Below are 27,955 nucleotides of genomic sequence, written 5' to 3' on the forward strand. Positions count from 1 at the left end.
CGCTGATAACCACGCAGTTGAGCGCCCCACAAACCAAACATCATCATCATCAAGCTACCAAACTCTCTAAGAACGTACATGGGAAATGTTTTTAAAACAAAATTAAAATCTTTTCTAATAGAAAAATGTTTATATTCTTTCAACGAATTTTAAGATAGTGATTGTAACATGAGGCATTAGCATATCAGTTGTAATGTGATAAATGTAAAAAAATAGACAGAAGAAGCAACAGTTACAGAATATAGTGTAATTTTATAAGTATAAATATAACCATAGTATTAAGTCTGACATTTGCAAAAGCCATCATTACAATGGCACCACCCAAAGAAAATGTAAATAAATAAAATAAATAAATAGGCTTATTTTCTTACCTTGTGAGTACATGTAATACTTCCGTGTGGATTTGACATTTGCGTCCTTCCTCCAGCACATGTTTGGCAAAGGTGGAGTCTGACTTCTGTAAGCTGCATTTGTGTCAGCCTTATTGTTATGGCTCTGCCTGTCAGTGTACAATTTGTTGCAGTCATTGCAAATGATTTTGTAAACATCACTGTAACTTAATAAATCTGTTTTGTCAAATGGTTCAAATGGCTCTGAGCACTAAGGGACTTAACATCTATGGTCATCAGTCCCCTAAATCTGTTTTGTCCTTGTGGTTGAATATGATATGGGCTGTAGTGCCTCTTACATAAAATGATGTTTTGTAATTGCAGGATGTGAGCGTTTTGGCTAATAGCTTTCCTAAATATGAGAAAGTATGCCAGTTGGTTTTAGGTATAAATGTTGATGAAGGGGGGGAGGCCATACACATAGGGTAACATTCTTCTTCTTTTTTTGTGTAAAACGCTGTCATTTAATTCAGTGGTACAGCCATTGATGATGCAATCTATTTAATGGTGTCTATTTCTGTTTAAAAATTCTGTTTTGACTTTGGTATGGATGTAAGACGACATGTCACAGAATGGAACATAGCATGTTTGTGTGATATTGGGTGTTGTGAACATGTGGGCGTTACAGTGTCTGTTGTGGTGGTTTTTCTGTAAATTTTGAAACTATATATATTTGTAGTGATATCTCTGTTGAGGTCTAAGCAGTTAATGGATTTTTTACCGTTCTCCATGTTGAACTGTATGTCTTTGTGTTGTGAGTTTAGATATTCAAGAAATGTGTGGACTTCCTAAATTGCACAAGGAAGGCCAACTTTTACGACCTCTTGTGCCAACCTACACCACACCAAACTACAAAATTACGAAGAATCACATTCCTGTATCAAAACCAAGACAAAATTTCAATCTAAGTTCGGAACTGTTAATTCAATAGACATCATTACCAAAATTAAAGACCACCCTATTCCACTCTACATGCTGCACAAAATTCACAAACCCAACAATCCTTGACACCCTTCTGTGGCTGGTTATTGTGCCCCCACTGAAAGAATTTCGGCCCTCATTGACCAACATCTCCAACCAATTGCCTGTAATCTAGCCTATCACATCAAAGATAGCAACTTCCTTCACCGACTCTCCACCATCCGCACCCCTTTACCTCCTGGATCCTTACTCGATAGTGTCGATGCCTCCTCCCCATACACCAACATCTCTCAGTGCCCATGCTCTTACTGTTATTGAACATTACCTTTCCCAATGTACTTCAGACTCCAAACCCACTACCTCACTCTTCATACAACTTACTAACTTCATCCTGCAATTACTTCTCATTTGAAGGGAAGATATACAAACTAGTTCACAGCATAGCCATGGGTACACGCATGGCACCCTCCATGCCAACCTTTTTATGGGGCATCTAGAGGAGACCTTCCTAGCCTCCCAAAATGCCAGACCCCTAGTCTGGTTCAGCTCCATTGATGATATCTTCATGATCTAGACTCAGGGCCAAGACATTCTATTCTTTCTCCTTCATAACCTCAACACTTTCTCTTGCATCCGCTTCACATGGTCCTCCTCAACCCTGCATACCACCTTCCTAGATGTTGACCTCCACCTCTCTGATGACACCCTCTGCACCTCTGCCCACATTAAACCCACTAACCACCAACAGTTGCTGTATTTTGACAGCTGTCATCCCTTTCACATCAAAAAATCCCTGCAATACAGCTTGGCCACCCACGGACAGCATATCTGCGGTGACAAAAACTCCCTTGCTCAGTATGTTGAGGATTTCAGCAAGGCCTTCACAGACAGGCATTACCTCCCAGGCCTAGTCTGCAAATAGATGTCCTGTGCCATTTCCCCTCCCACCCCCAATCCTCCCACCACACCCAAGAACTAGCCACAAAGGAGTGTCCCCTTCATCACTATCACCTTGGACTGGAACAACTGAGCCACATCCTTCACTGGGGCTTTGATTACTAATCATCATGCCCTGAAATGAGTGACAACCTACCCGAGATACTTCCCACACCTCCTAAAGTGGTGTTCTATCACCCACCCAATCTTCACAACATCCTAGTCCATTCCTATGCCACTCCCAATCCCAACCCCTTGCTATAAGGATCATATCCCTGTGGAAGACCCAGGTGCAAAACCAATCCACCAACTCAGAACTTCCTATTCTATCCTGTCACAGGTTTATCCTACCCCATCAGGGGCTGTGCCACCTGTAAAAGCAGCCATGTCATTTACCAATTCTGCTGCAAGCATTGCACAGCTTTTTCTATTGATATTATTGCCAACCAGTTGTCCACCAAGATGAACAGGCACAACCAAACTGAGGCCAAGAGCAAAGTAGACCACTCTGTGGCACAAGATGCAGCTGAATATAGCACACTTGATTTCAATGGCTGCTTCACTACCCGTGCCATCTGGATCCTTCCCTACACCACCAGCTTTTCTGAACTGCACAGATGGGCATTATCCTTAGAATGCATTCTCTGCTCCCATAATTATCCTGGTCTCAACCTACAGGAACATACTTCCCCATGTTTGCACCCAACATTTTCCATCCCCTCTGTCCTATCATCTGCTCCCCAACCTCATTTCGCACCACGTTTTCTTTTCGCCCTCTGCCAATGCATCCACCCATCTTTTCCGGCTCCTCTCCTTCCTTGCTCCTTTTTACCCCACCTCCCAGTCCAACAACCTACTGACAGTGCGCCTGTTGGCGTTCTACTCTCTGCACATTCCATCAGACAGCATTTGTCTCTTATCACCAGCCGTACACTACTATCCCTTCCCCGCCTCCTCCAGATTGCTCCTTGCATCCCACATAATAGCTGCATTCTGACCCGAGATGCTGGAGTTGGCAGTCATGTGTGCATGAAGTGTGGTTGCTCGTGTGTATGAATGGTGTGTGTCTCTCCTTTATTGATGAAGGCAGTAGCCAAAAGCTTTGTGTCAATTAACTGTCTTTTAATTCTGCATGTCTGCAACATAATGTGTCTTCTTTACGATAAGTAGCAATCTGTCGTCACCTACATTGTTCATATTCTGGTGAAAGAATACCTTGATATATTGAGAGAAATACTATACAGGGCAGGTGTCAATGCTATACAAGTAGAAGATATAAAACTGGCCACCCAGACATGTTTACAACAAAACTGTTTTTAACCATGTAGATGGCTTGGCAATGGGGTCTCACCTCAGTCCTCTTTTAGCAGATATATTCATGGACCATTTCAAAAAACTGCTTCTATTAGTTAGCCTCTCAGTGATAATATCAAATATTGGTGTAGATATGTAGATGATGTACTTTCTACATCTACATCCACATCCATACTCCGCAAGCCACCTGACGGTGTGTGGCGGAGGGTACATTGAGTACCTCTATCGGTTCTCCCTTCTATTCCAGTCTTGTGTTGTTTGTGAAAAGAAAGATTGTCTGTATGCCTCTGTGTGGGCTCTAATCTCTACGATTTTATCCTCATGGTCTCTTCGCGAGATATACATAGGAGGGAGCAATATACTGCTTGACTCCTCGGTGAAGGTATGTTCTCGAAACTTCAACAAAAACCCGTACCACGCCACTGAGTGTCTCTCCTGCAAAGTCTTCCACTGGAGTTTATCTATCATCTCCGTAATGCTAAATGATCCTGTAACGAAATGCGCTGCTCTCTGTTGGATCCTCTCTATCTTTTCTATAACCCTATCTGGTACAGATCCCACACTGATGAGCAATATTCAAGCAGTGTTTTTTTGTCTGTGGACTGGAACTAAAAGACAACAGAACACATTCTTGGAATACTTAAACTCACAACACAAAAACATATATTTCACCTTGGAGATTCACGAAAAATCCATTAACTGCTTAGACCTCAACAGAGATATCACTATAGATATACATAGTGTCAAGATTTACAGAAAACCCATCACAACAGACACTGTAATACCCTCATGTTCACAACGCCCAATATCACACAAACATGCTATGTTCCATTCTGTGACATGTCGTCTTACATCCATACCAAAGTCAAAACAGAATTATCAAACAGAATTAGATGTCATTAAATGTATTGCATCATCAATGGCTCTACCACTGAATTAAATGACAATGTTTTACACACAAAAAAAGAAGAAAAATATTACCCTATGTGTTTGGCCCCCCCTTCCCCCTACAGCAACATTTATATTTAAAACCAACTGGTGCACTTTCTCATATTTAGGAAAGCTATCTGACAAATTAGCCAAAACGCTCACATCCTGCAATTAAAAAACATCATTTTATGTAAGAGGCACTACAGCCCATATCCTATTCAACAGGAAGGAAAAAAAAAAAAAAAACCAGATTTATTAAGTTACAGTGATGTTTACAAAATCACTTGCAATGACTGCAACAAACTGTACGCTGACAGGCAGAGCCATATAGCAATTAGGCTGTCACAAATGCAGCTGAAGATTACATAAGTCAGACTCCACCTTTGCCAAACATGTGCTGAAGGAAGAACACAAATATCAAATCCACACAGAAGTATTACATGTAGTCATAAGGAAAGAAAATAAGCCTATTAGAAGCATTTGAAGTAAACAAACATTTAACTCGAAATTCCCAGTCAACTGACACTACCAACCAGCCACATACCCACAAACTGCCACAATGATACGTAGTGCAACACAAAATTAAAAAAATACCACACTTTCCTAGACCTTACCCCCCAAACTTAAACAATATAACTTGTAACACTGTAATACTATATATTTCAACCAGGTACTATGTTCAATACTGTCCACTGGCTAAATATGTGTTTTACAATGTAAAACATGTTTGTTTCTCAATATAAGTTGCTAATGCTCAGTTAAGGCATCGTAACAATATATCTTGTAATAATGTAAGATTATGTATTCTAACTATTGTGTTATATACAGTCCATTGCCTAGGGTTTAGTTTACAATGTAAAAAAATAAAAAATAAAAAGTTGCACAACGTGAATGAAAAGTACTCAGTTCAACAGTATCTTTTAAAAAAATCAATTTAACCTGTAATATTGTTTAGTTTAAATATTTATTGTGACTGAGCAAGGTGGTGAAGTGGTTAGCACACTGGACTCTTATTCGGGAGGATGATGGTTCAATCCCGCTTCCGGCCATCCTGATTTAGGTTTTCCATGGTTTCCCTATATCGCTCCAAGCACCACTGATTTCCTTTCCCATCCTTCCCTAATCTGACGAGACCGATGACCTCGCTGTTTGGTCTCTTTCCCCAAACAATCCAAACCAACCCCAACCCTTATTTATTGTACTTCACATCGTCAGTTATGTAAAGTGTATTTTAAATATTAAGAAACAAGTTCCATGGACATCACTCTACGCAAGTGACAGTATCTTTGTTTATAATGTTCGGTTACCTAAGAACTACCGTCCCTTCCAGACACTAGTCAGTTGCTTCCTGAATAACTAGTATGAAATAAACAAAAATCAGTAGAACAAAAACAGTGTACATGTTATTCAACCTTAAATCTACAAATAACAGTTTAGATTATATTATAACAACTAGAATTACCTTAGGAATCCCTCAACAATTTAAAATAATCATTCAATAGGCTTATGTGCTGTAAAGGACTAAAAATTACTCTTTACAATAGAATCACAGGTGAAGCATTCACAGGATTGGGATATGAGATTGTGCAAGTATGATGTCTTAGATTTAGATTTAGTTCAATTTAGTAGAGGTTCTGTTGATATTCTGTAAAGCAAATAATTTAAGGATAGATCAAACAATGGGAACTCCCGGTAGGAATATCAACAATGTAGGAAAAGTCATTGGTACTTACCATAAAAGAAAACAAATTAAGTTGCAGACAGGCACAATTAAAAGACACATGATGTTTTCTGCCACAGCTTCCATCAGTGAAAGAGAGACACGTGCACCATTCATACACACAAGTGAGCACCTCATGCACTCATGACCGCCAACTCCAGCATCTCGGCCCGAATGGCCAAGATGCTGATGAAGGCTGTGGCCGAAAGCTTTATATAAGTGTCTTTTAATTGTGGCTGCCTGCAACTTAACATTTCTTCTTTACGGTAAGTAGCAATCTGTCTTTTCCTGCATTGTTGATTTAGGGATAGGTAATAACAGACACTTAGCCCAAATTTCTTTGCTGCTCAGCCTCTTCTTTATCATCCTATAACTAAATGGGTAGGTTGGTCTTCAGTTGTATAAAGGTAAGTACCATTAGTGACAATGCCTAGTTCAAACTACCTTTGAGTTGGTATTGGTATTGAGTATTTATTACTAGCTATTGTATTACTATATTTATTACTATCTGTTGTCTTTCAAAATACCTTGCTCATGGCAGTCAGTGCTGGTTCACAAGCAGATTCCAAGTCCTGTACCAGGAGTTGGATGCAGTTAGAGATCACACTGTAAAAAAAAAAAAGAGGAGGAAAATGCTTCTTTCAACAGTTTCTTGATTCAATTAAGTGTCTGGTGCATGAACTATTACAACAAGTTATGAGTGTTAATGTAATGTGAAAGTTTGTAAAATGCATGTTCTCAATCTCAATCATTTTCTTTTTCCAAAATATGAATTTTGAAAAAGTGAGGAAGTGCAATGAAAATTGACAGAATATATGATACAGTTAAATGTTTACTGGCTACATTTCAATGATTACTGCTGAGTAAGGAGGAATTGGCAGGTTTGGTAGTGATTGAGAGGTGGACTTTGATAACTTGGATGGAATGGCATACATGACATACTGTTACAATATTGTGAAAAGGACAGACTGCTAGTCACCATAGAGAGATGTTGAGTTGCAAACAGGTACATAACAAAAAGACTGTTAACATCCAAGCTTTCAGGCAAAAGGCCTTCTTCTAAATGCACACACATTGATGCAAGCATGACAGACACGTATGACAACAAAATTTATACTGAGTGAAAAACTATCTATAAAATATTTCATTTTCAAGAATTTTTAAACCGATTCCACAATTCTACTCGCCTACTAAATAAATTTTATGGGCTAGATAACTAACTTGTAGCAGCCAGTGCCCTCATGCTTCTCTGAATTCACATTTGCATTGAGACATGACGTATCTGCTGGCATCCTATGAGGATGTGCTGAAAAGTAATACTACCAAACTTTTTATTCTTTTTGTGCAGTCCTAAAGCATTGACTGCACATTGACTAACACAGTGCCGCGAAGCGGTATCGAGAAGGTGCTGATCTGCACGATAGTGGAAAGAGCAGTTAGTGCCATACTTCCAGGAAGACGGAATTCAGCACTACCTGTCAATGCTGATTTAACCAGCTGGCCATCACTGGTCAGCCCCAGTTCGGTCACTGTCTTCAAGAGCATCAGTACAGAGTAATAGAAAGACGTTACTTTCTGGGAAGATGTTACATTCTGCGAGTAGTAATAGTAGCTAAAGTACTTGCAAGTAGGACGCATAAGAGCCACTTCATAAAGAGAAGTTATGTTTATTTTCTTTTTTGAAATAAAGTATTGCAATCATTTGAAAGTTTAATGTATGTATCATTTTGGATTCCTGCAACTGACCATCACAACTTCTCTTCTTCCTTGTTTGTGTCAGTGCTGACTCCCACGGCAGCCGACACAGCACCTGGCGATGAGGATTCCAGAACCAATGCTGCCTTCCCTCTACACTGCTCCCTTACAGCTTGCCACTAATATTTCTCTGTTTTCTTTCAGAGGCGCATTGTTACTACTTTTCTTTCTTTTGCCTTGCTTCTACTTATAATTTGCTGCGGCATTCCTCTCATTAAAATGGCCTCTCACCTGCCTCCTACACTACCTGCACTTATGTTTCCAGCTGCTGCTGGCTTTGATCTGATGCAATTTATCCAGTTTCAGAACCACCAAACATTGCTGTAGATGACAGCTGTCCAGCAGCTTATTAATGCACAAGCCACTTCCGTATTAACTCTGCCACAACAGCCAGCCACATCAAAGGCACTGCCTCTGTGCATTCCACTGGTCCAAGCTTTCAATGAACAGCAAGAGGAATGGAACAAGTACTACACTCAGTTCGACGCTCATTGTGCTACACATCAAGTGCAACGTCCTGTGAAACTTTCTTGTTAATGGCCTGCACAGGAGTTTACAGCTTACTTAGAAGTTATTCCTGACTAGTATGCTGGTGCTGCTAGTTTTTGAAGATTTAGTTTCTGCCCTTACTAAGTATTACGAGGATCAGGTACAAGCTGCTGCAGCTCATTACAAGTTCTTTCAATTGCAGTAGAAACCAAGACAGACATACCATCACTGGGTCACAAACTTCAGGGTCTGACACAACAGTGTCATTTTCAGTGCAGCTGTGGATAGTACAATAGTGACACAATGATTCGTGATGCAATAATGTACAATGTGCCAGACAGTAGGATTTGTGAACAAATTCTCAAACATTCTGAGCCTACTTTGAAACAATTGTTGCAAATTATTGAACATCAGGATTCATGTGATAGTGCCATGGAAAACTTTTAAGTGGCTCCCATTTGTGGTGTAATGGAAAGTGACAAACAAGTATGGCCTCATGACTGACTGCCGCACACAAATAGACCGCCATGCCATGGAGGGGTAAATTAGTATCACTGTAAGTGTAAGCTGTGAAATCATGTCCCCGCTGCTTTTCCAAACACAAACAACAAAATTACCCTTTGCAGAATGTGACTTGCTTTGCTTGTGGAAAGCCAGGTCATGTACAGTCTGTGTGATTCCAAGAGAAAAAGAACTCTACCCGTCCCTGCTCTCGGAAACACGGTGCTCCACCCAGTGAATTTAATTTTTTTCTAAACTGCCTGCCAGTACTAGTAAAGACCAAGTTCAGGATGTGCCTTCACCCTGTTCAAGTGCTGTGCAATGACAGTCAAAGAAACTGTTTGTGAACTTAGTAGCAGCTGGATGCTGTGAGAGCCTTCAATTAGACACTGACACCTCAATTACATTGCCTACTCATGCCAATTATGAAAAATTGGGCTCACCACTGGCGACAAAATCTAGCATGCAACTTACTGCATATAATGGTCAGGACAGCCCAGTGCTTCGTGCATGTAATCTGGCTGCCACTTTACAGTCTCACAGAACAACAGTGACATTTACAATTGTGCATCCAAAAGACTGCAAATATTTTTGGGTTACATTTGCTTCATTTGTTTGGTCTTCATATTCAGGACAAGTACTTTCTGTTTCTGCTTTCAAAGTAAAAGAAAGAGTTACTCAATTGATTGAGGAGTTTCCTGATTTATTTTCTGAAAGACTTGGCAGAAGAAATAATTTTTTGGTGCATGTTAAATGAAGGACAATGCGCAACCTACGAGTTTTCAGGCGCGTCCCATCCCTCTTGTACTTAGAGACAAAGTTGCAAGTGAATTTAAATAATGGGAATACAATGGTGTTATTGTTCCTATTCAGGCTAGTCAATTGGCTTCTCCCTTGGTAATCTTACCAAAACTTCTGGAAGACTTTGTCTTTGTATTGGCTTTAAATCCACTGTGAATCCATAAACAATGACTGATACTTATCCGTTCCCTCGCCCTGAGAAGTTAATGGCTAGGCTTCGTGCACACCACAATTTTTCGAAAATGGACTTAACTTACGTGATGTGTATTTGCAAATTCCGCTAGACGAGGAGTCTCAGAAAGTATTTGTGGCCTCAACACATTTAGGATTGTTCAAATTTTTGCACTTACCCTTTGGCAGTGCTTCTGTGCCTGCCCTATTCCAATGTTATATAGAACGGCTTACTGCTAAAGTTCCATTCTGTTCAAGTTACTTGGATGATATTGTGGTGTCAGAACATACACTGGAGCAACATGCCAATAATCTTCGTACATTTTATCAAATGCTTTCAGCTGCAGGTTTGAAGTATCACCTGGACAAATGTGCCTTTCTTCAGTCTGCAATTCAGTACTTAGGCCATTTTCTTAATAGCCAAGGTGTTCATCCTCTTCAATCACATTTGCTGGCCATCCCAGACCTCCCTCTCCCACATGGCAGAATTACAGGCAGCTCTCAGGAGGATGACATATTATATCCGGTTTATACCCAATACAGCCCAGATCGCAGCTGCATTGCATCATTTGTGCCGGTAGAATGTGGCTTTTGTCTGGACCAGAGTGTGTCAGGATGCACTCCAGAAATTTAAAAATGCCTTATTAAGTGAATGAGTGACAGATGACTTGTTCATTTTGATCCTGCTAAGCCTGAAGTTTTGGCAGTTGACACTTTTTCGCACAGAATCAAAGCTGAGCTCTGGCACAAATTTGGTTCACAGGACAGGCCAACTGCTTTTGCTTCCAAGTCACTGACCAAAACTCAATTTAACTACTCACAAATTAAGAAGGAAGAGCTCATTAATATCTATTGCAATACAAAGTTTGGTCAAAAGTGACAGACCATAAGCCACTTCAGTCTTTGTTTCATCCAGTCAAACTTGTTCCGCTACACACAGCTCAGAAGCAGCAATGGTGGCCTTTGTTATTGTCACAGTGTCACAGTATCAGTCAAAATATTGTACCAGCCCACATCGAAGCATGCAAATGCTGACGCCCTTCCTCGCCTTCCTGTTGGTCCTGATTCTGAATTTCATGCTACTGCTGCATCTTATTGTCCGATCGATGAACAAGACACTGAACTTTTACGTACTTTTCCACTAAACTATAGGAAAACTGCACAAGTTACAGAAGCAGACCCTGACTTGAACCTTTTGTTGCACTACACCCGTACTGCTTGACTTCATTCAGTGAAAAACATTCAGAATTCTTTAGTGCAACGATATTCTGTTTGTTGGCATAGCCTCTCCATCTAGCACGGTGTGATTTTAACGCAAACTGACTCTGGACAATTGTGTGTGCTTATTTCCAAAGTGTTGCAGAAAGATCTGTTGTGATTGCATGTCAGCACTGTACTTAGCTGGGCATAGACGCCCACACTGAATAGACAACATCACAAACGTTTTCACTTGGCGAAAGTCTCAACTGCCATGGCAATTAGTCCATACTGACTTTGCTGGTCATTTTTGGAACATTTGTTAGCTTAATGCTGTGGACTCTTTTTAACAAACATCTGATTTGCGGTGCCCATGAACTCGACTCCGTCACACAGTACCATTCAGGTTTTGTCATATAGTTTTTGTTTGGAAGTCTTGCCTGATGTGTTGGTTACAGAAGATGGACCACAGTTTATGGCTAATGTCTTTGAAGAGTTTCGAACAGCTAATGGTAACACTCATCTTACCAGTGCTTCGTTTCATCCTCAGTCAAAAGGAGAAGCTGAATAGTATTTGCATACATTCAAGCAACAAGTGACGGAATTACATACCTACCAACCGCAGGAGCAAGTGTTGCTCTGCCCCATTTCTGGCAGAGCTTCTGGTGCCATCGATGGTGCCATCGCACTCTGCTCCAGTTACTGCACCCACTGCAGCGCATGGCGCCTGCCACGCTTCGCAAGAATCACTTTGTGCCCAATGATTGTGTTCTTTTCAGAGTTTGTGGTTGTACCAAGCACAGGAAGAGAGGAACGATTCTTCGAAATTTGGATGCTTGCACACATTTAATTAAAGGTTATGCTGGGTTGCTGTGCAGCCACCAGAACCAGATTTGTGCTTCTCAACTGCAAGATTCTACCACAGACTTTTTGTCTCCAGTTTCGCATCTTACAGGGATCTTGCAGTCGGTGCGGCCGCCCCTGGGTGCCTGTTTGGCACCGCCTGTGGAACCGATGGAGCTGGACTCATTGCCTTCACCGCTACAGCATTTCAACTTCCCAGCGCTTGTCCCAGCATCCACCGTAGACCGTGCATTGTTGTGTCATCATCATCGCTACTGTAGTGGTCATCACTGCCCTCTCCATCACTGCTCAGGAAGAGGATGGGCACCTTTCTGGGAGTTCTCCGACTGATGTTCTTCTCAAAGTGCGAGACGGATGTCGGTGCACGGCCGGAGGTACAGCGTTGGTTCCAGTTGGGACTCCCGGCTCCTCATGCCGCCCAGCTTCCTGCCCCCCCCCCCCCCCCCGTTGACATAAGATGGATCCCTACACCAAAGCGATGGATGCAACATTTTGGAGGGGAGGAATGTGCAGTCTTAAAGCACTGACTGCACACTGAGCAACGCAGTGCCACGAAGTGGCAACAAGAAAGTGCTGCCCCATGCACCAATGGAAAGAGCGGGCAGCACCACATTTGCAGGAAGACAGAGCTCTGTATCCCATGTCAATGCTGATTTAATGAGCTGTCCATTGCTGTTTGGCCCCAGTGCGGTTGCAGTCTTCAAGAGCATGCAGTCTTCAAGAGCATCAGTACAGTAGTGAGTAACAGGAAGATGTTACCTAGCCTGTGTTCTGCGAGCAGTAATATTAGCTAAACTACTTGCAAGTAGGAGACATAGGAGTCACTTCATAAAGTTATGTTTATTTTCTTTTTCGAAATAAAGTACTGTATCATTTGAAAGTTTAATGTACAGATCATTTTGTATTCCTGCAACCGGCCATCGCAGTTTCTCTTCTTCCTTCTGTATGTCGGTGCTGACTCCTACAGTAACTGACACAACACTTTCTAAATATCAAATGAGGTATTACATGTCATGCGTATTACTCAGTTGACTTTATAGCTCCACTGATGCATGTTGCAAACGTCTGCTGCTAGAGGGCTATGAATTTTAGTGTGTAGCATAACGATATGTAACTTAACTCCATCAGTGTCTAAGAAACAGAGTGCTGTAATCAAGTTTGTAACTACAGAAAACTATGCCTCAAAATCAAATCCATAGAAGAATGAAAGCTGTGAGAGATGGTACTTTAATCAACATCAGTAATGTTTGGCATTGGGTTGTTCGTGCTTGCAATGAAGGAAAGGGTGGCACTAACCTCAACATGCGTGACAGAGCTTGGAGTGGATGACCACTAATGGCAATCGACGAGACTAATCGGAATCAGGTTGATGAATTCATCAGAGAAAATTGTCAGATAACACAGACACAGCTCTTAGGTAAGTGTGGCATTTTAAGAGATCGTGTGCAGGTCATCACTGCAGAATTCCAGTACAGAAATCTGTGTGAATGCTGGATGCCCATTCCTATATGAAACAACGGATATGGGACATCTGTCAACAATTTATTCTGTGTTTTTGGTGTGGGGGTGATAGTTTCCTTAACAAGATTGTGACAGATGATGAAAGTTGGGTTCATGATTTTCAACCCAAAAATGAAGGAGCATCAATGGAGTTCCACCCCAATGAATCACTGATGCCAAATATGTTCAAGACCATGCCATCAGCAGGCAAAGTCATGCTCACAGTGTTCTGAGATGTTCAATGTATGGTGTATTTGGAATTCATGTGTACAGGCACCACCGTAAACTCTGCAAGGTACTGCAAGACCTTCATAAAACTGAAAGCACGAATTCGAAGAGTTTGTTTACACATGGAGCACCCTTTCCTTCAGCAGGACAATGTCAGACCACACAAAAGCACTGTGAAATACGCAACAATCTGACATCTTAAGTTCACTATCATCGATCATCCCCCATACAGTCCTGAATAAGCTCTATCCGATTTACATCTGTTTCCAAAGGTTAAATAACATCTTTGAGGTCTTCTCTTTGATAGTGATGAAACGGTGCAGGCAGAGGTGAGATTGAGACTTTGTCAACAAAGTCAGAAATTCTACAGAGATGGCATCAACAAACTGGTTTCACGTTGGGAGAAATGTGTTCATTGCCTGAGTGATTACACTGAGAAATAAATATGTAGAAATGGAGAATCAAGTTGTAGAATGTTAGTAAAGTTCGTTTTATTTAAAAATCTTTATGAATTTTAAATAAAACATTTGGAGGCATAGATATCTTTTTTAAATTTTGACCTGTAAGAGAATATTATGAAAAGTATAGTTGCTACTCACCATATAGCAGAGAAGCTGAGTTGCAGATAGGCACAACAAAAAGACTGACATAAAATAAACTTTTGGCCAACAAGGTCTTTGTCAAAAACAGACGATAGACACATGTACGTGCTCGCACACACATAACTGTCATACGTGTGAGAGTTGCATCAGGGTGTATGTGTGTCTGTCATCTATTTTAGACAAAGGCCTTGTTGGCTGAAAGTTTATTTTGTGACAGTCTTTTTGTTGTGCCTATCTGCCACTCAGCATCTCCACTATATGGTGTGCAGCAACTATCCTTTTCATAATATTGTTACATTACATCCTGGATTTTCCATTGTTTGACCTGTAAGAGACATGCATGAATAAGAATAGAGTTACTTAACTTTATTTTCTGTAAATGCCATTTAATTGAATTTATTGTTTTAAGACTTGAACAGGCATGTAAGGGTTTCTGCCAGCAAGAACAATGCATGAAGTGTGAGGCTCTGCTACGTCTACAAGCAGGCTCATGGCATTCAATGTGTTAACTGAATTTCAATATTGTGCAACAGCTCCCATTGTAAATATGACAATTCTGGAATTAGTGCAGGTTCATTTGGATGTATCACAACTGAAACACAAACTAGAGAGAAACCACTTTTCTTATGATTCTGGTGAGCAGATGATTATACTTGCTACTAAATGCAGGAGGATCTGCAGCGAATTGACGCATGGTGCAGGGAATGGCAACTGAATCTCAATGTAGACAAGTGTAATGTGCTGCGAATACACAGAAAGATAGATCCTTTATCATTTAGCTACAAAATAGCAGGTCAGCAACTGGAAGCAGTTAATACCATAAATTATCTGGGAGTACGCATTAGGAGTGATTTAAAATGGAATGATCATATAATGTTGATTGTCGGTAAAGCAGATGCCAGACTGAGATTCATTGGAAGAATCCTAAGGAAATGCAATCCGAAAACAAAGGAAGTAGGTTACAGTACGCTTGTTCGCCCACTGCTTGAATACTGCTCAGCAGTGTGGGATCCGTACCAGATAGGGTTGATACAAGACATAGAGAAGATCCAACGGAGAGCAGCGCGCTTCGTTACAGGATCATTTAGTAATCGCGAAAGCCTTACGGAGATGATAGATAAGCTCCAGTGGAAGACTCTGCAGGAGAGACGCTCAGTAGCTCAGTACGGGCTTTTGTCAAAGTTTCGAGAACATACCTTCACCGAAGAGTCAAGCAGTATATTGCTCCCTCCTACGTATATCTCGCGAAGAGACCATGAGGATAAAATCAGAGAGATTAGAGCCCACACAGAGGCATACCGACATTCCTTCTTTCCACGAACAATACGAGACTGGAATAGAAGGGAGAACCGATAGAGGTACTGAAGGTACCCTCCGCCACACTCCGTCAGGTGGCTTGCGGAGTATGGATGTAGATGTAGATGTAAATGAGACGTAATGCAGTGATCAGTTCTTCCTTACTTGTGGAATACATCCTGTTCCTGGGACAGATTAATCTTCTCAGCCAATCCAGGGTCAACTTTTTCTTTGAGCTTCTCTTCTAATTGCTGAGTTGTCTCCAGGCAATATTCTGCTGTTGTAAGTATACTGCAAAGTAATTAAATTTTTGAAATGAAGTGTACATCATAGCTTTTACCAGAGTACTACAAACGTAATATGTTCATATACGTGACATACAGACTCGCACCAATAAAAATATTAACCTACTTGTGAACACACAAACCTGCAGACCCTTGCCTGTTCCTCTGGGGTGTATCTCGTTACTTCTCCTTCTTTCAGAAGGCTTTGGAAGTTTTGGATAAGTCCTGCAGTAGACAGCCCAGCTGATGATAGGTCTCTCAGGTCCCTCGTCAAGTTTGACATTCCTGATGATGGGGCAGCTAGCCTAAATGACAGACAAATTTTCTGATGACACATCCATGGGTTAAAAGGTGATAAAGTTGAAACTTCTAGGCAAATTAAAACTGTGTGCCAGACTGGGACTCAACCCTGGAACCTTTGTCTTAAATCGGTAAATGCTCTACCGTCTAAATATTCGTGCATGACTCATGACCCACCATTACAGATTTACTTCCAGCAGTATCTCTACTGCAGAATGAAAATCCATCCTAGTGATAAAGTTAATGATGATACTACATGTTCCTTGTTTTCCTCTCAACGCAAAATCACAGAAGATTGTTCTCTTAAAAACAGAAGAAATAAGCAAAACCAACTGTTGTTACAACCACTGCAGTAACAAAGGGCTAGAAAAATCATTATTAAGGCTACAAGATCAATAAAATTACAAAATGGTTCAAATGGCTCTGAGCACTATGCGACTTAACTTCTGAGGTCATCAGTCGCCTAGAACTTAGAACTAATTAAACCTAACTAACCTAAGGACATCACACACATCCATGCCCGAGGCAGGATTCGAACCTGCGACCATAGCAGTCCCGCGGTTCCGGACTGAGCGCCTAGAACCGCGAGACCACCGCAGCCGGCAATAAAATTACAATTACAGGGAAAAAAGAGCTGGCCCACAATTAATTCCTACCACATAATAAATAACTTCATCAAAAGAAGCAACTTCAATACACTTTGTAAACACATTTAAAAACAAAGAAATTTAGTAATGTAATGAAGCAAAGGAATATACAATTACAACTGATGCATGGGTATACATTGTATGACAAAAATACAGTTCGTAAACAGCACTACAATACCAAATACGATATAGCAGGCACACTAGATACTTGTGTATGATACGTCATCTGCAGTTGCAAGTAGAAAATGTTTAAATCTTTATCACAAAGCCGTAACTTAAATCCTACACCACAGTAATATCAAATGAAAACTGTGTGTAATACTTCTGAATCATTGCTGTGGTAATGAGTGCTGTATAATTTAATGAACCAATTGTGATTATAAATATAAGACTCTGGTAATAATGTTTTGTTACATTTAAATTGCAATTTTGCTCCATGTCAGAATATGTCAAATTTTGTTAACTCTACAGATGTGTTTACAAGATGAGTAAATCAGTATCTCCTAAATATGAGAGTGGTCATTAAATCAAATTACAAAAGATACCTGGTGATCATGAGTTAAGGACCAGTCGTATTAAGCATTTAGTCTTCATAATCAAGCTCAGTGGCTAAGTGTTTAAGTGCCTGACTGCCAGTCCAAAGCTTTGTGGTTTGATCATCAACCAGCATCAAGATTTTTTCTGTCACTTATTGCTTAGTTTATATCTGGCAATGACTGATAATGTGAAAACTGCCAAGCTGCATCACAGTTGGAAGCCATGGAAAACAGTAAATCCCCATGGAACTGATTGAGTATGTCAAAAACATTCTTTTGTATGTACAAAGTTTAGGAGGAGTTTCTACATGAATGTTAGTTTTTAAGATCTGGCAGAGGTGGTCTGATAGGCCCAGGTTTTGGACAACAATATGACATTTTTTACTATCAATATCTGTAGCTACATGATCTATAGATGAGGAGAATTCTTTCGTTATTCTAGTTGGACAATTAACAAGGGAGGATATTCCATAACAGCTGTGAATATTCTAAGCTGTTATGGAATATCTTCCCTTGTTAATTGTCCAACTAGAATAACGAAAGAATTCTCCTCATCTATAGATCATGTAGCTACAGATATTGATAGTAAAAAATGTCATATTGTTGTCCAAAACCTGGGCCTATCAGACCACCTCTGCCAGATCTTAAAAACTAACATTCATGTAGAAACTCCTCCTAAACTTTGTACATACAAAAGAATGTTTTCCAAATCAGCCCTGTATCAGTTTAAATCCCAGCTAGAATATGAAGATTGGAGGGAAGGCTAGGCAGAAACCAATGCAAATCAGAAATTTATCAAGTTCATGTCAATTTTTAAACTCAGATTTGAAGAGATGTTTCCCAAAACTCTTTATCAAATTAAAACTACAAAGAGAAATCAATGGGTGACTACAGGTATCAAAAAATCCTCAGAAACTCTTAGATATCTCAACTCCATAAAAAATAATCAATCTAACCCAGAAGTTCTGCAATTCTACAAAAAGTACAGGAAAATATACAGAAAGGTGTTACTAGCCGCAAAAAAACTTTCAAACAACAAAATATTACTTCAAGCTGAAAACAAGAGCAAAGCAGCCTGGAACATCGTCAAACAGGAAACATCTAACTCTGCTAAAAAGGACCTCAATTCACATATTAAAAACAAAGATGTACCAGTAGGTAACCCTAAAAAATTAGCTGATTTTGTAAACTCGTATTTCAGTAGTATTGCAAAAAAATTACAGCAGAAATTTCCAGATACCTATGATTTACCTACTCAGAATCATCCAACAAACTCAATGGTGCTCTTGCCAACTACAGAAAGGGAAGTGGCACTAGTAGTACACCAACTAAAAAGTAAAACTTCAGTAGGACTTGATGAAATCCCAGTCTGCATAATTAAAGATTGTATAAACTCCATAAAGGGCCCATTAACAGACATAATTAATGAATCTTTCGAATCTGGATAGTTTCCGGAGTACCTAAAACAAGCAAAAGTTATACCTATCCTTAAAAACGGAGATGTGGAAAATGTAGAGAACTACAGGCCGATCTCTATACTATCATTTCTAAAATAATAGAAATACTAGTCAAAAAGAGACTGCTAAATTACCTGAATAAATATAATCTTCTTTCCAACGACCAATTTAGTTTTAGGCCCGGAAAAAGCAAACAGTCTGCTATAGAAGCACTGGACAAAGGTGAAAATGTAAGTGGTATCTTTTTAGACTTGTCCAAGGCCTTTGATACAGTTGACCACAAAATCTTACTTCATAAATTAGGGCAAATAGGAATAAGAGGTGTGACAAAGAAGTGGTTCAAATCATACTTGGAAAACAGAGTCCAACAAGTTGAGATATCACAAGTTTCAAACAATTCCCTTATAAAACACCTGTCTGACCCAGAAAATGTGAATATAGGCGTCCCACAGGGAAGTGTATTAGGCCCAATATTGTTTCTTATATGCATTAACAACTTCCCACAAAGTATCACACATGGAGAAAAAATACTTTTTGCTGATGACAGCAACATAGTAATAACAGGTGAAAATCCAACACAACTGTCAGAAAGAGCAAATGAGGCTCTCAATGATGTCCACAACTGGTCATTAAAAAATAAAGTAGCCCTAAATGTAAAGAAAACTAACTATATTAACTTCTAATTGAACAAAAAACACAATGCCACTAGAATAAAAGTTAATAATAATGAATTAGAATGTGTAACAAGTACCAAATTCTTAGGGATGAATGTAGACAGCCAATTGAAATGGACAAACCATGTCAACATTTTGGCAAAGAAATTATCCACAGCATGCTATGCTCTTAGAATCCTTGCACCGGTATGCAATAACACCTGTCTTAAAATAACATGTTACGGATATCTACACTCAGTCCTCAGCTATGGGATCATGTTTTGGGGAACAAGTGCCAGTAACATACAAACTGTGATCAAAGTACAAAAAAGAGCCATAAGGATAATAACAACCAGCAACAACAGGACCCACTGTCTAGAATTATTTAGAAAGCTGGGCATTCTAACTGTTTCTTGTCAGTATATCTTTCAGAACATAATGTTCATTAAGAAAAATCTCAACATGTACAACACAAACAGCCTAATACATGACCATGAAACAAGAGCTTGTCACTACCTCCATTTAGATAGAAAGAACAGGGCAAAGACGCAAAAAAGTATATTTTATAATGGGATAAAACTGTATAACAAATTACCACAAGAAATTAAAGAAATAAATGAGCCCCTCACTTTCAGACAAAAGCTTAAAACCTTTTTAGTAAGTAAAAGTTGTTATACTGTAAAAGAATATTTAACATAGATGTAGATTATTAGCAACATATGACATTATCACCAAAATATTAAGTAATTATAAATGTGTGTATCACTAGTTAAAAACTACACAAAATATGAGAAACCTGTTTCATTGTAAATGTAAATGTGTGCTCATGTGTTGTAAACTGACGACATCCATACAATATTTATTGTTCCACGGATGAATAAATAAATAAATAAATAAATAAATAAATACCAATGTCAGAGGAAGGCAATGGCATAGCATCTCCATTATTACCATGCCTATAAGAGCACTGTGATGTTTCTGAGTTGAGGAAAGCTTTATTTTTTTAATCAAGACATGTCAAATGCAAAATAAAACATAAAGCAGACTGACTGGCTCTCAGCAGCTAAGTCAGACTTTTCTTTCTCCATAAGGCTATTTTTTTTTAAATCACACACAGGCATGAATAACATGAAAATTTACCACATCCACCAATACACTGCAGATTTAGCAGTGTGTCAGTTCAGCGTCAGAATTAATCACAACCATATGTCACATAGTTCTTCGCGGCAACATTCCTGAAGGAATGCTTTACAGAGTTCTTATCACATCAAACTTGTCAGTCTTGAGCTTTTGATAACTTCCTGTGTCATCATCATCATCAGGAGATCAGATTTCAGTAGGCCTACTAAAATGTAATATTCTGATAAAAATAGAGGAAATCTTCAAAAACTTGGAATTGACAAATCTGACGTGGCAAGTGTTTGAAATGTAATTTCCTGATGATGATGGTGGGATAAGCTGTCAAAACTTTGAGACCGACAAATATGACATGGAAAACTCTGCAAAGCATTTATACATTAATTAAAACTATACTGAACACAGAGATTTGTGATGTTTGCAACTTTAATGTTATAGCATTACATATGTTATACCAGACAATTCATGTAAATTGCAACGATAGTTTGATGTGGAGTGGCTTCAATACCTTCAAGCAATTATTAAACATGATTGTTTCTGATTATATCTGTTAAATAGTACTTACTATAAGGCAGAGACCAGACAAAAACCACAAAAGTAACATATTTCTTATGTTTGAAGGACCACACAAATGTAAGAAATATGTTACTGTCATAGGTTTTTAACTGGTTTTGTTATTATTTATATGAATGCGTGGTGTCTGCTCTTTTGAACATAACTGAAAGAACAGACAGCGCGCATGATAGGCAGCTGGGATACATAAACATAAATTGTGAGGGGAAGAGGGGAGAACGGAAAGGAAAGGAAAGAAACTAACAATATCACCTGCACTATGACTTTGTGCGGAAACAGCAGTGGTGAGTGAAAATGCATGCCGGACCGGAACCCAAACCCGGAATCTCCTGCTTACTAGACAGTTGAGTTAACCACTGCACCACCTGGACACAGTATTTAGTGCAAATGCATGGACTATTTTGCCACACTCCTTGGGTGACTAACAATTCTAGCTAATGCTACCTATCTGCAGTCCCCGTCTATGTCCTCCATGCTCACTAATTTTACACTGGAGGATGTAGATTCATTGCGAATTACAATGAATCAGTTATATGAATGTGTGGTATCTGTACTTCCAGACATGTCCGAAAGAACAGACATCATGTGAGATCTGCAGCTGCGATGCATATTAGATAGATTGGAGGAGAGGGGAGGGGAGAGGATGGGATGGGTGGAGGGGAGGGGGATGAGGGAGGGGAAAGGGAGGGGGAGGGGTGGGTGGAGGGGAGGGTGATGAGGGAGGGGGAATGGGAAGGAGACTGGGAAGGGGGGATGGAGAAAGAAGAGAAAAGGGGAAGGAGAAAGGGGAAAGGTGGGAGAGGGGAGGAAAGCACAAAAGGGGAAGGGCGAGGAGAAGGGGAAGGGCGAGGAGAAGGGGAAGGGCGGGGAGAAGGTGAAGGGCGGGGAGAAGGGGAAGGGGGAGGAGAAGGGGAAGGGGGAGGAGAAGGGCAAGGGGGAGGAGAAGAGGAAGGGGGTGGAGAAGGGGAAGGGGGAGGGAGAGAGGGAAGGGGGGGTGAAAGGGAAAGTAACTAATGATATAATCTGCATCAAGTCTTTGGGCAGAATCAGCAGCAACAGAAGAAAATGTGTGCTGGATCGGGACCTGATCCCACGATCTCCTGCTTATTAGACAGCTGCGTTAACCAATGCACCATCCGGACACAATATTTATCACAAATATGCGGACTATTTTGCCACCTCCCACCTAGTGCCACCTATCTGCAGCCCCATCCATGTTCTCCATGATTGCTTAAGATGTCCGCTGGAGGTTGAACGTAAATGTGCATCTGGACTGAAGGCTGTACCAATAGAACAGAATGAAATAAAACAACCCCATGTTTACATTCCTGTTTCAATACCCTAACGAAGTACTCTCTGAAGAGACAATTAATTGAAAGTTCCATAATTCCAATTGTATGTTTGTCAAATATATGTTCACAATATTTTGCTTTCAGTAATGAAGCCAAAATTATGAAAAATTAGGTTAACATTGTTGTTTTTCAGTATTTTACAAAATATGAGGTATATCCATGTAAAAATCTTTTTTATTGTATACGCCAGTTTCAGCATAAAATAAGCAAGGTTTTGTGGATAGTTACTCATATTAATGTTAAACTTTTAATTGTTAATTTTATAATCTTGGACTGTAGTTTTGTTCTCTTCATTATTAAAAATGTATAAATAGGAGGAGCACAAGGCTCAGAGGAGGTCAGTTGGAGACAGTTTTGAGACGTCACCACTGTATCGCACATCTGTGCAATAATCAATTGTTGTAATACAGTATTGTGACTATGTAGAAAAAGTGGTGCAGTTTGTCATAAATAAACCACAATAAAATGACTTGATACCTGGATTATTTCATGGAATTCACATAACTTGATCCAATTGGCAGATGAAATGGACCTGGACAATGACGGCAGCAGCAGCAGCAGGAAGCAGATTACTCCGAGTTACACCGAAGTAAGATACGTATGAACAACGAACTGAACTATATATGTGCCACTGCAGAACTAATTACTAACATTTAATGTTTGGAAACTGTTGTAGCAGTAAATATTGGCATTTCTCTCAAAGTTCTCTTTGAGTGGTGGAGGCCAAAGTGATCAAAAGATACTCCCATGATCAGGCATTCTTGATGTCCATGGAAGACAATTGTAATGACAAACTTTTAAGATTTCTTGTCTAAATCAAATAATCTCTTTTAATGTCAATTTTTGCAACAATCTCAGTCTCTCGCCCCACCAGTAAAATGTACAGTTTCGTTACGAGACACCATACATCTATATAATTGATTTACCTCAATGGACAATGAATCCACATCATTCAGTGTGGATGTACATTTACGATCAACCTCCAGTGGGAATCTAAAATTAGCGAGTCTGGAGGGCATGGAGGGGGACAGCTGACAGATAGCATTAGGTAAGAGTGTGAGTTGACCAGGGAGCATGCTGAGATAATCCATACATTTGCGATAAGCACTATGTCTGGGTGGTGCAGAGGTTAATGCAGCTGCCTACTAAGCAGACGATACTGGGTTTGGATCCCGGTCCAGCAAGCATTTTCACTCGTCGCTGCTGATAATGCACAATGTCACGATGCAGCTGATACCATCAGTTCTTTCCCTTTCTCCCTGCTCCACCTCTAATTTACACAATTTGTTATTATTTTGCACTCTATGCTTTGGTTACTGTTCATACTTCCTTGATGTTTGTACTAGCAGCTGTTTGAATGCCTATGTGGATATTTGCAGTTGAGATTTCTACCTGAAGATGAGTAAAATTCAAAATTGCAACCACAATAAATAAAAAATAAAATAATATTTGGCAGCCATGAGCAGAAATGATCATGTTTAGAAAGAAAGATGATGGTGAAGAGTGAGTACAAGTTCAGAAACGAATACTACTTTTCTTTTGCAGCTGATGATTCTGTACTAAAAGTCAGCGAAGCAGAAAGAAATGCCACTGTTCACTAAAATCAGAAACAAATGTCCCCCCCTTCCCCCTCTCCTTCCCCGTGAAATGGGAGATGGAATAAGAAAAGGAAACAAAAACAGAATTAAACATGTTTTGCTAAGTTTGGCTATGAAACAACTAAGAAGATGCACGAGCTTATCTTTAGGAAAGTCTTCAACTGTGTAAGTTTTATCTTTACAAACATGAGGGCAACCAAATAATTTTTATAGTATTTCATGACACTATCTATGAAGATAATTTTCTAGAAGTAGTAAGTTATTGTATGAATATTACCTTTGATACATTATATGGCCCAGTACTTGAATCAAGTTAATGTATACCTGTTATATAAAATATGAAATTCCTCTGCTCACAGCTTGCTTACTGGTAAGAAGGGATCCACTGAGTGTGAGAAGTTCAATCTTTCGTAATGCTCATATGAAAGTGTTGTGTTAACTGTTATGACAGGAAAAAATATTAACTGCTAATGACTCACCATGTGTGTCAGGAGGGCAACAGAAAATGAGTGCCCAGGAGGTGCAGATATCAACCTTCTATGTGATGTTATGTGTTGCACTTCAAGAAATGGACATCATCAATATTCAAAAAAACATTCAAAACAAACCATTTACTCGTACCACGAATATCATGAAAAACAGCATGCCACAGTGACCACAAAGATCAAAGGTGAAGCATGTTGAGAACTGATTCAACCAAACACAAAAAAGTCTGTCGTGGAGCTTGCCGTAAAACTGGCTATCCTTTGAGGCATAGGTACAGATAGTGTGATAATATTTTTTATACGTACGGAAAAGACAAATGTCCAGAGGTTGAATTTGTCCAGTGGTTCCAGGTTGTATGAATTGCAATGTCACAAACTTTTCAGGAGGGACAATTTGCTCTAAAGGATTATGATTTTTTATACATAGACCAATGATCAAGCAAAATCAAGTTATTTTGACTAGCTATTGGCCAAAAGCAGTGCTCATACCATAGCTGTAGTTCTTTTATGCCCATTTTCCAACTCTTGGTTAATGTGAAATAAATATTCCCTACTGCCCTAACAAGATCACACACCCAAGAAAGAATTGTAGGTGGCAGCGCACCTCCACCTTCTTGCAGAACAATAACTAACTCTCCAGTCAATTTACCAACCACATTAAAAGTCGGCACAATTGTATATGAATGTATTAAGGCACTGATATTAGTTGATTTTCATGTCACTCTCTTGGTACCTTTAATTTCCATGGTTCATTTCATATGCATTTACTTTTCAGTTGAAAACAAATCCCATACTGAATGATGGGATAACTTTGTTTATCTTATCTACAAATTTTCAGGTTGTTCTGCAGTTTTCTGTGCTTCATCAAGCTGACAATTTATTTGAAATTTCTTTATCTTATGTCTTTCAATTCTGTAACTGTTTGAAGTTGTGCACACATCCACTGATTCCTTTGAAATCACTGTGATCTGCCACATGCAGTTTGATGAGCATAATGTAATAGGTCACTATCATGCACATCCTGTAAATTGTATCATGTATCCTTGAAACTCACAAACACCAGTTTTTATACCAAATACACCATGCTTTCCCTTGAGTAGCCATAGTTTTTCTTATGCATTACATGGTCATATTGCTGCGGACTTATTCAAAATCTGTTCTTTCTTTTTTTTTTCTTTCTCCTGTGGGTACATAATTGTGTTTAGCACCCACTCCTTGGACAATAATTGTCCTTTAATACATTGTACTGGAGATGTGACTTGTAGCTCGCTGTCTGACAAGCATGCTGAACTACATGGCTAAACACCTCTTTCAATATAACTTTCACTTGTTAAGCATGTATCGTCATCAATGTACTTCTCATGTACATTATCTGCACAGTTTGAGCGTATATGACACCACACATTTCACTGACTCATCTTGCAGAAATGATAATATCTCATCTGCCATTTCTTTCTCACTCTGCAAAATTCCTTGGGTTCCTTTCTGACAAAATGTCAACTTTGATAACTTCTGTTGCAGATATAATGCAATGTTTTCTTTGTCTATTGTTGCAATTGCTCTGCTTTGTATCAACACAACTAGCTCTATTGTGAGTTACTTGTCGATTAAGCAGTTCAACTATGTTCTGTAGGCACCACTGAATACTTCCCTGTTGCCATTAGCAGCCAATAATGTGGTCGCATGGTAGACAATAAGTGGAGTGTTGCATGCCATAAAAGCCACTGGCCTTTTGCGACCTCACACTCAAGGGCTTCCTTGTAAGACTCAGTTGCAAAACCAGCTTACAATCTTTATGTGAAGAAATTAATAATGAAATTAAATCTGCATTAGGTAATTCACAGCTAACTCAATCTAAAACACTATACTTTAATCTCATCCACACACGGTTCAGAAGGTGCACTGAGTTACACATTCAGGAAAATGAGCACCTGTGTAAGCACTACACTTAAATGGACACACGGCCTTCGGAGCTTTCAATTATGTGCAGTGCATTGTATCCACTCCTAAAACTCGGAATATTTTTAGCTCTATAACTAAAACTGATGGAAATTTGATTTAAATTGTTTGTACACTGTTGGTTTAAACACTGTGTGTTTCAAAATTAATATCAGGTTTTTAAGACTTCCTGGCATTTATTACATTCAACTTACAATTATAAATAACACATCAAATTAAAGTACAACTCAATCAATACTGTTTGTATACCTGTGCACACGTGCATGCACTGTTTCCTGTGTCTTCTGTTAGAAAGCACTAGTTGCAATGATGGCGCTCAGGGAACAGAACGCTTCTTGTGTTTTGAAGTTTGCTGAATCTATTGTTACAGTGCAACATGCATTCTGTTTAAGTTCCACTGTAATCCTCCAAATGATAACTGCACCCACAGACGGTATTATCAGTTTGAAGAAACCAGCTGTCTTTGCAGAGGGAAGAGTATGGGCCAACAAAAAGTGACTGAAGAATGTGTTGCATAATTGAGGGAGTCTTTTATGCAAAAAAAAAAAAAGGATGGTTAGAGATAAATTAGAAATTTCTGTGACATCTGCATGGACGCTTTTAAGGAAATGCTTACAACTGCATCCTTATCATTTGCAGTCATTACAAGTTCTAAAGTCTACAGACTATGGCTTACATCCCATGTCTGCGAGCGAAATGTTGCTGCATAACAAAGATTTTTCTGGATCGTGTCATCTTCAGTGATGAATTGACATTTCACTTAAGCGGAAATGTGAACACACAAATGTTTGCATGTTGGGATCTGCAAATCCCCATGAGATGGTATTGCTGCAACAAGACTCCCCTAAATTGAATGTTTTTTGTTCCGTATCCCAGCAGAAAGTCCATGATCCTTTCTTTTTCAGTGAAGCTCTTTCCTCAGTTGAAAGAAGCTGAACCACAGAACTTTATCTGACAGCAAGATTGCGTGCTGTCTCACTGGCATAACTCAGTATGCGATTGGTTAAAAGACGGTGCACCCAATCATTGGATTAGCCGCTAGGGGCTGGATGACAGAGCTTGCTTCACACGGCCTACACTTTCACCTGATCTGATGCCATGCGATTTTAACCTTTGGTAGTTCATAAATTACCATGTGTATGTGCCTCCTATACCAGCTGATCTAACTGACCTAAGTATAGGACTGAATCAGTTGTTGCAAGAATTACTCAAGACATTGTTGTGACTCGCCGATTATTCAAAGCGCCGCCGCGCAATTACGCACGTCCTCTACGTGCGGCGCTGTCTGCCAGCCATGCAGCAGCGGCACCACCTAAGCGGCCAGCCGAGCAGCGGCCGCTAGACTGAGACTCAGTGTTTA

General features: G+C 39.6%; 1 protein-coding gene across 1 annotated transcript in view; it reads right to left on the reverse strand.

The window, feature by feature from the left end:
* LOC126100693 (vacuolar protein sorting-associated protein 53 homolog) overlaps positions 1-27,955 on the reverse strand; it is a 183,231-nt gene that overhangs the window by 48,116 nt on the left and 107,160 nt on the right. The window contains exons 10-12 of the mRNA XM_049911309.1: positions 16,042-16,203; positions 15,780-15,905; positions 6,738-6,816 (exon numbers count right to left, since the gene is read on the reverse strand). Coding sequence (XP_049767266.1) covers positions 6,738-6,816; positions 15,780-15,905; positions 16,042-16,203 — 367 coding nt within the window. The remainder of the gene's footprint in view (positions 1-6,737; positions 6,817-15,779; positions 15,906-16,041; positions 16,204-27,955) is intronic.

The sequence above is a fragment of the Schistocerca cancellata genome, chromosome 9, assembly GCF_023864275.1.
Source record: "Schistocerca cancellata isolate TAMUIC-IGC-003103 chromosome 9, iqSchCanc2.1, whole genome shotgun sequence".
Classification (NCBI taxonomy): Eukaryota; Metazoa; Arthropoda; class Insecta; order Orthoptera; family Acrididae; genus Schistocerca; species Schistocerca cancellata.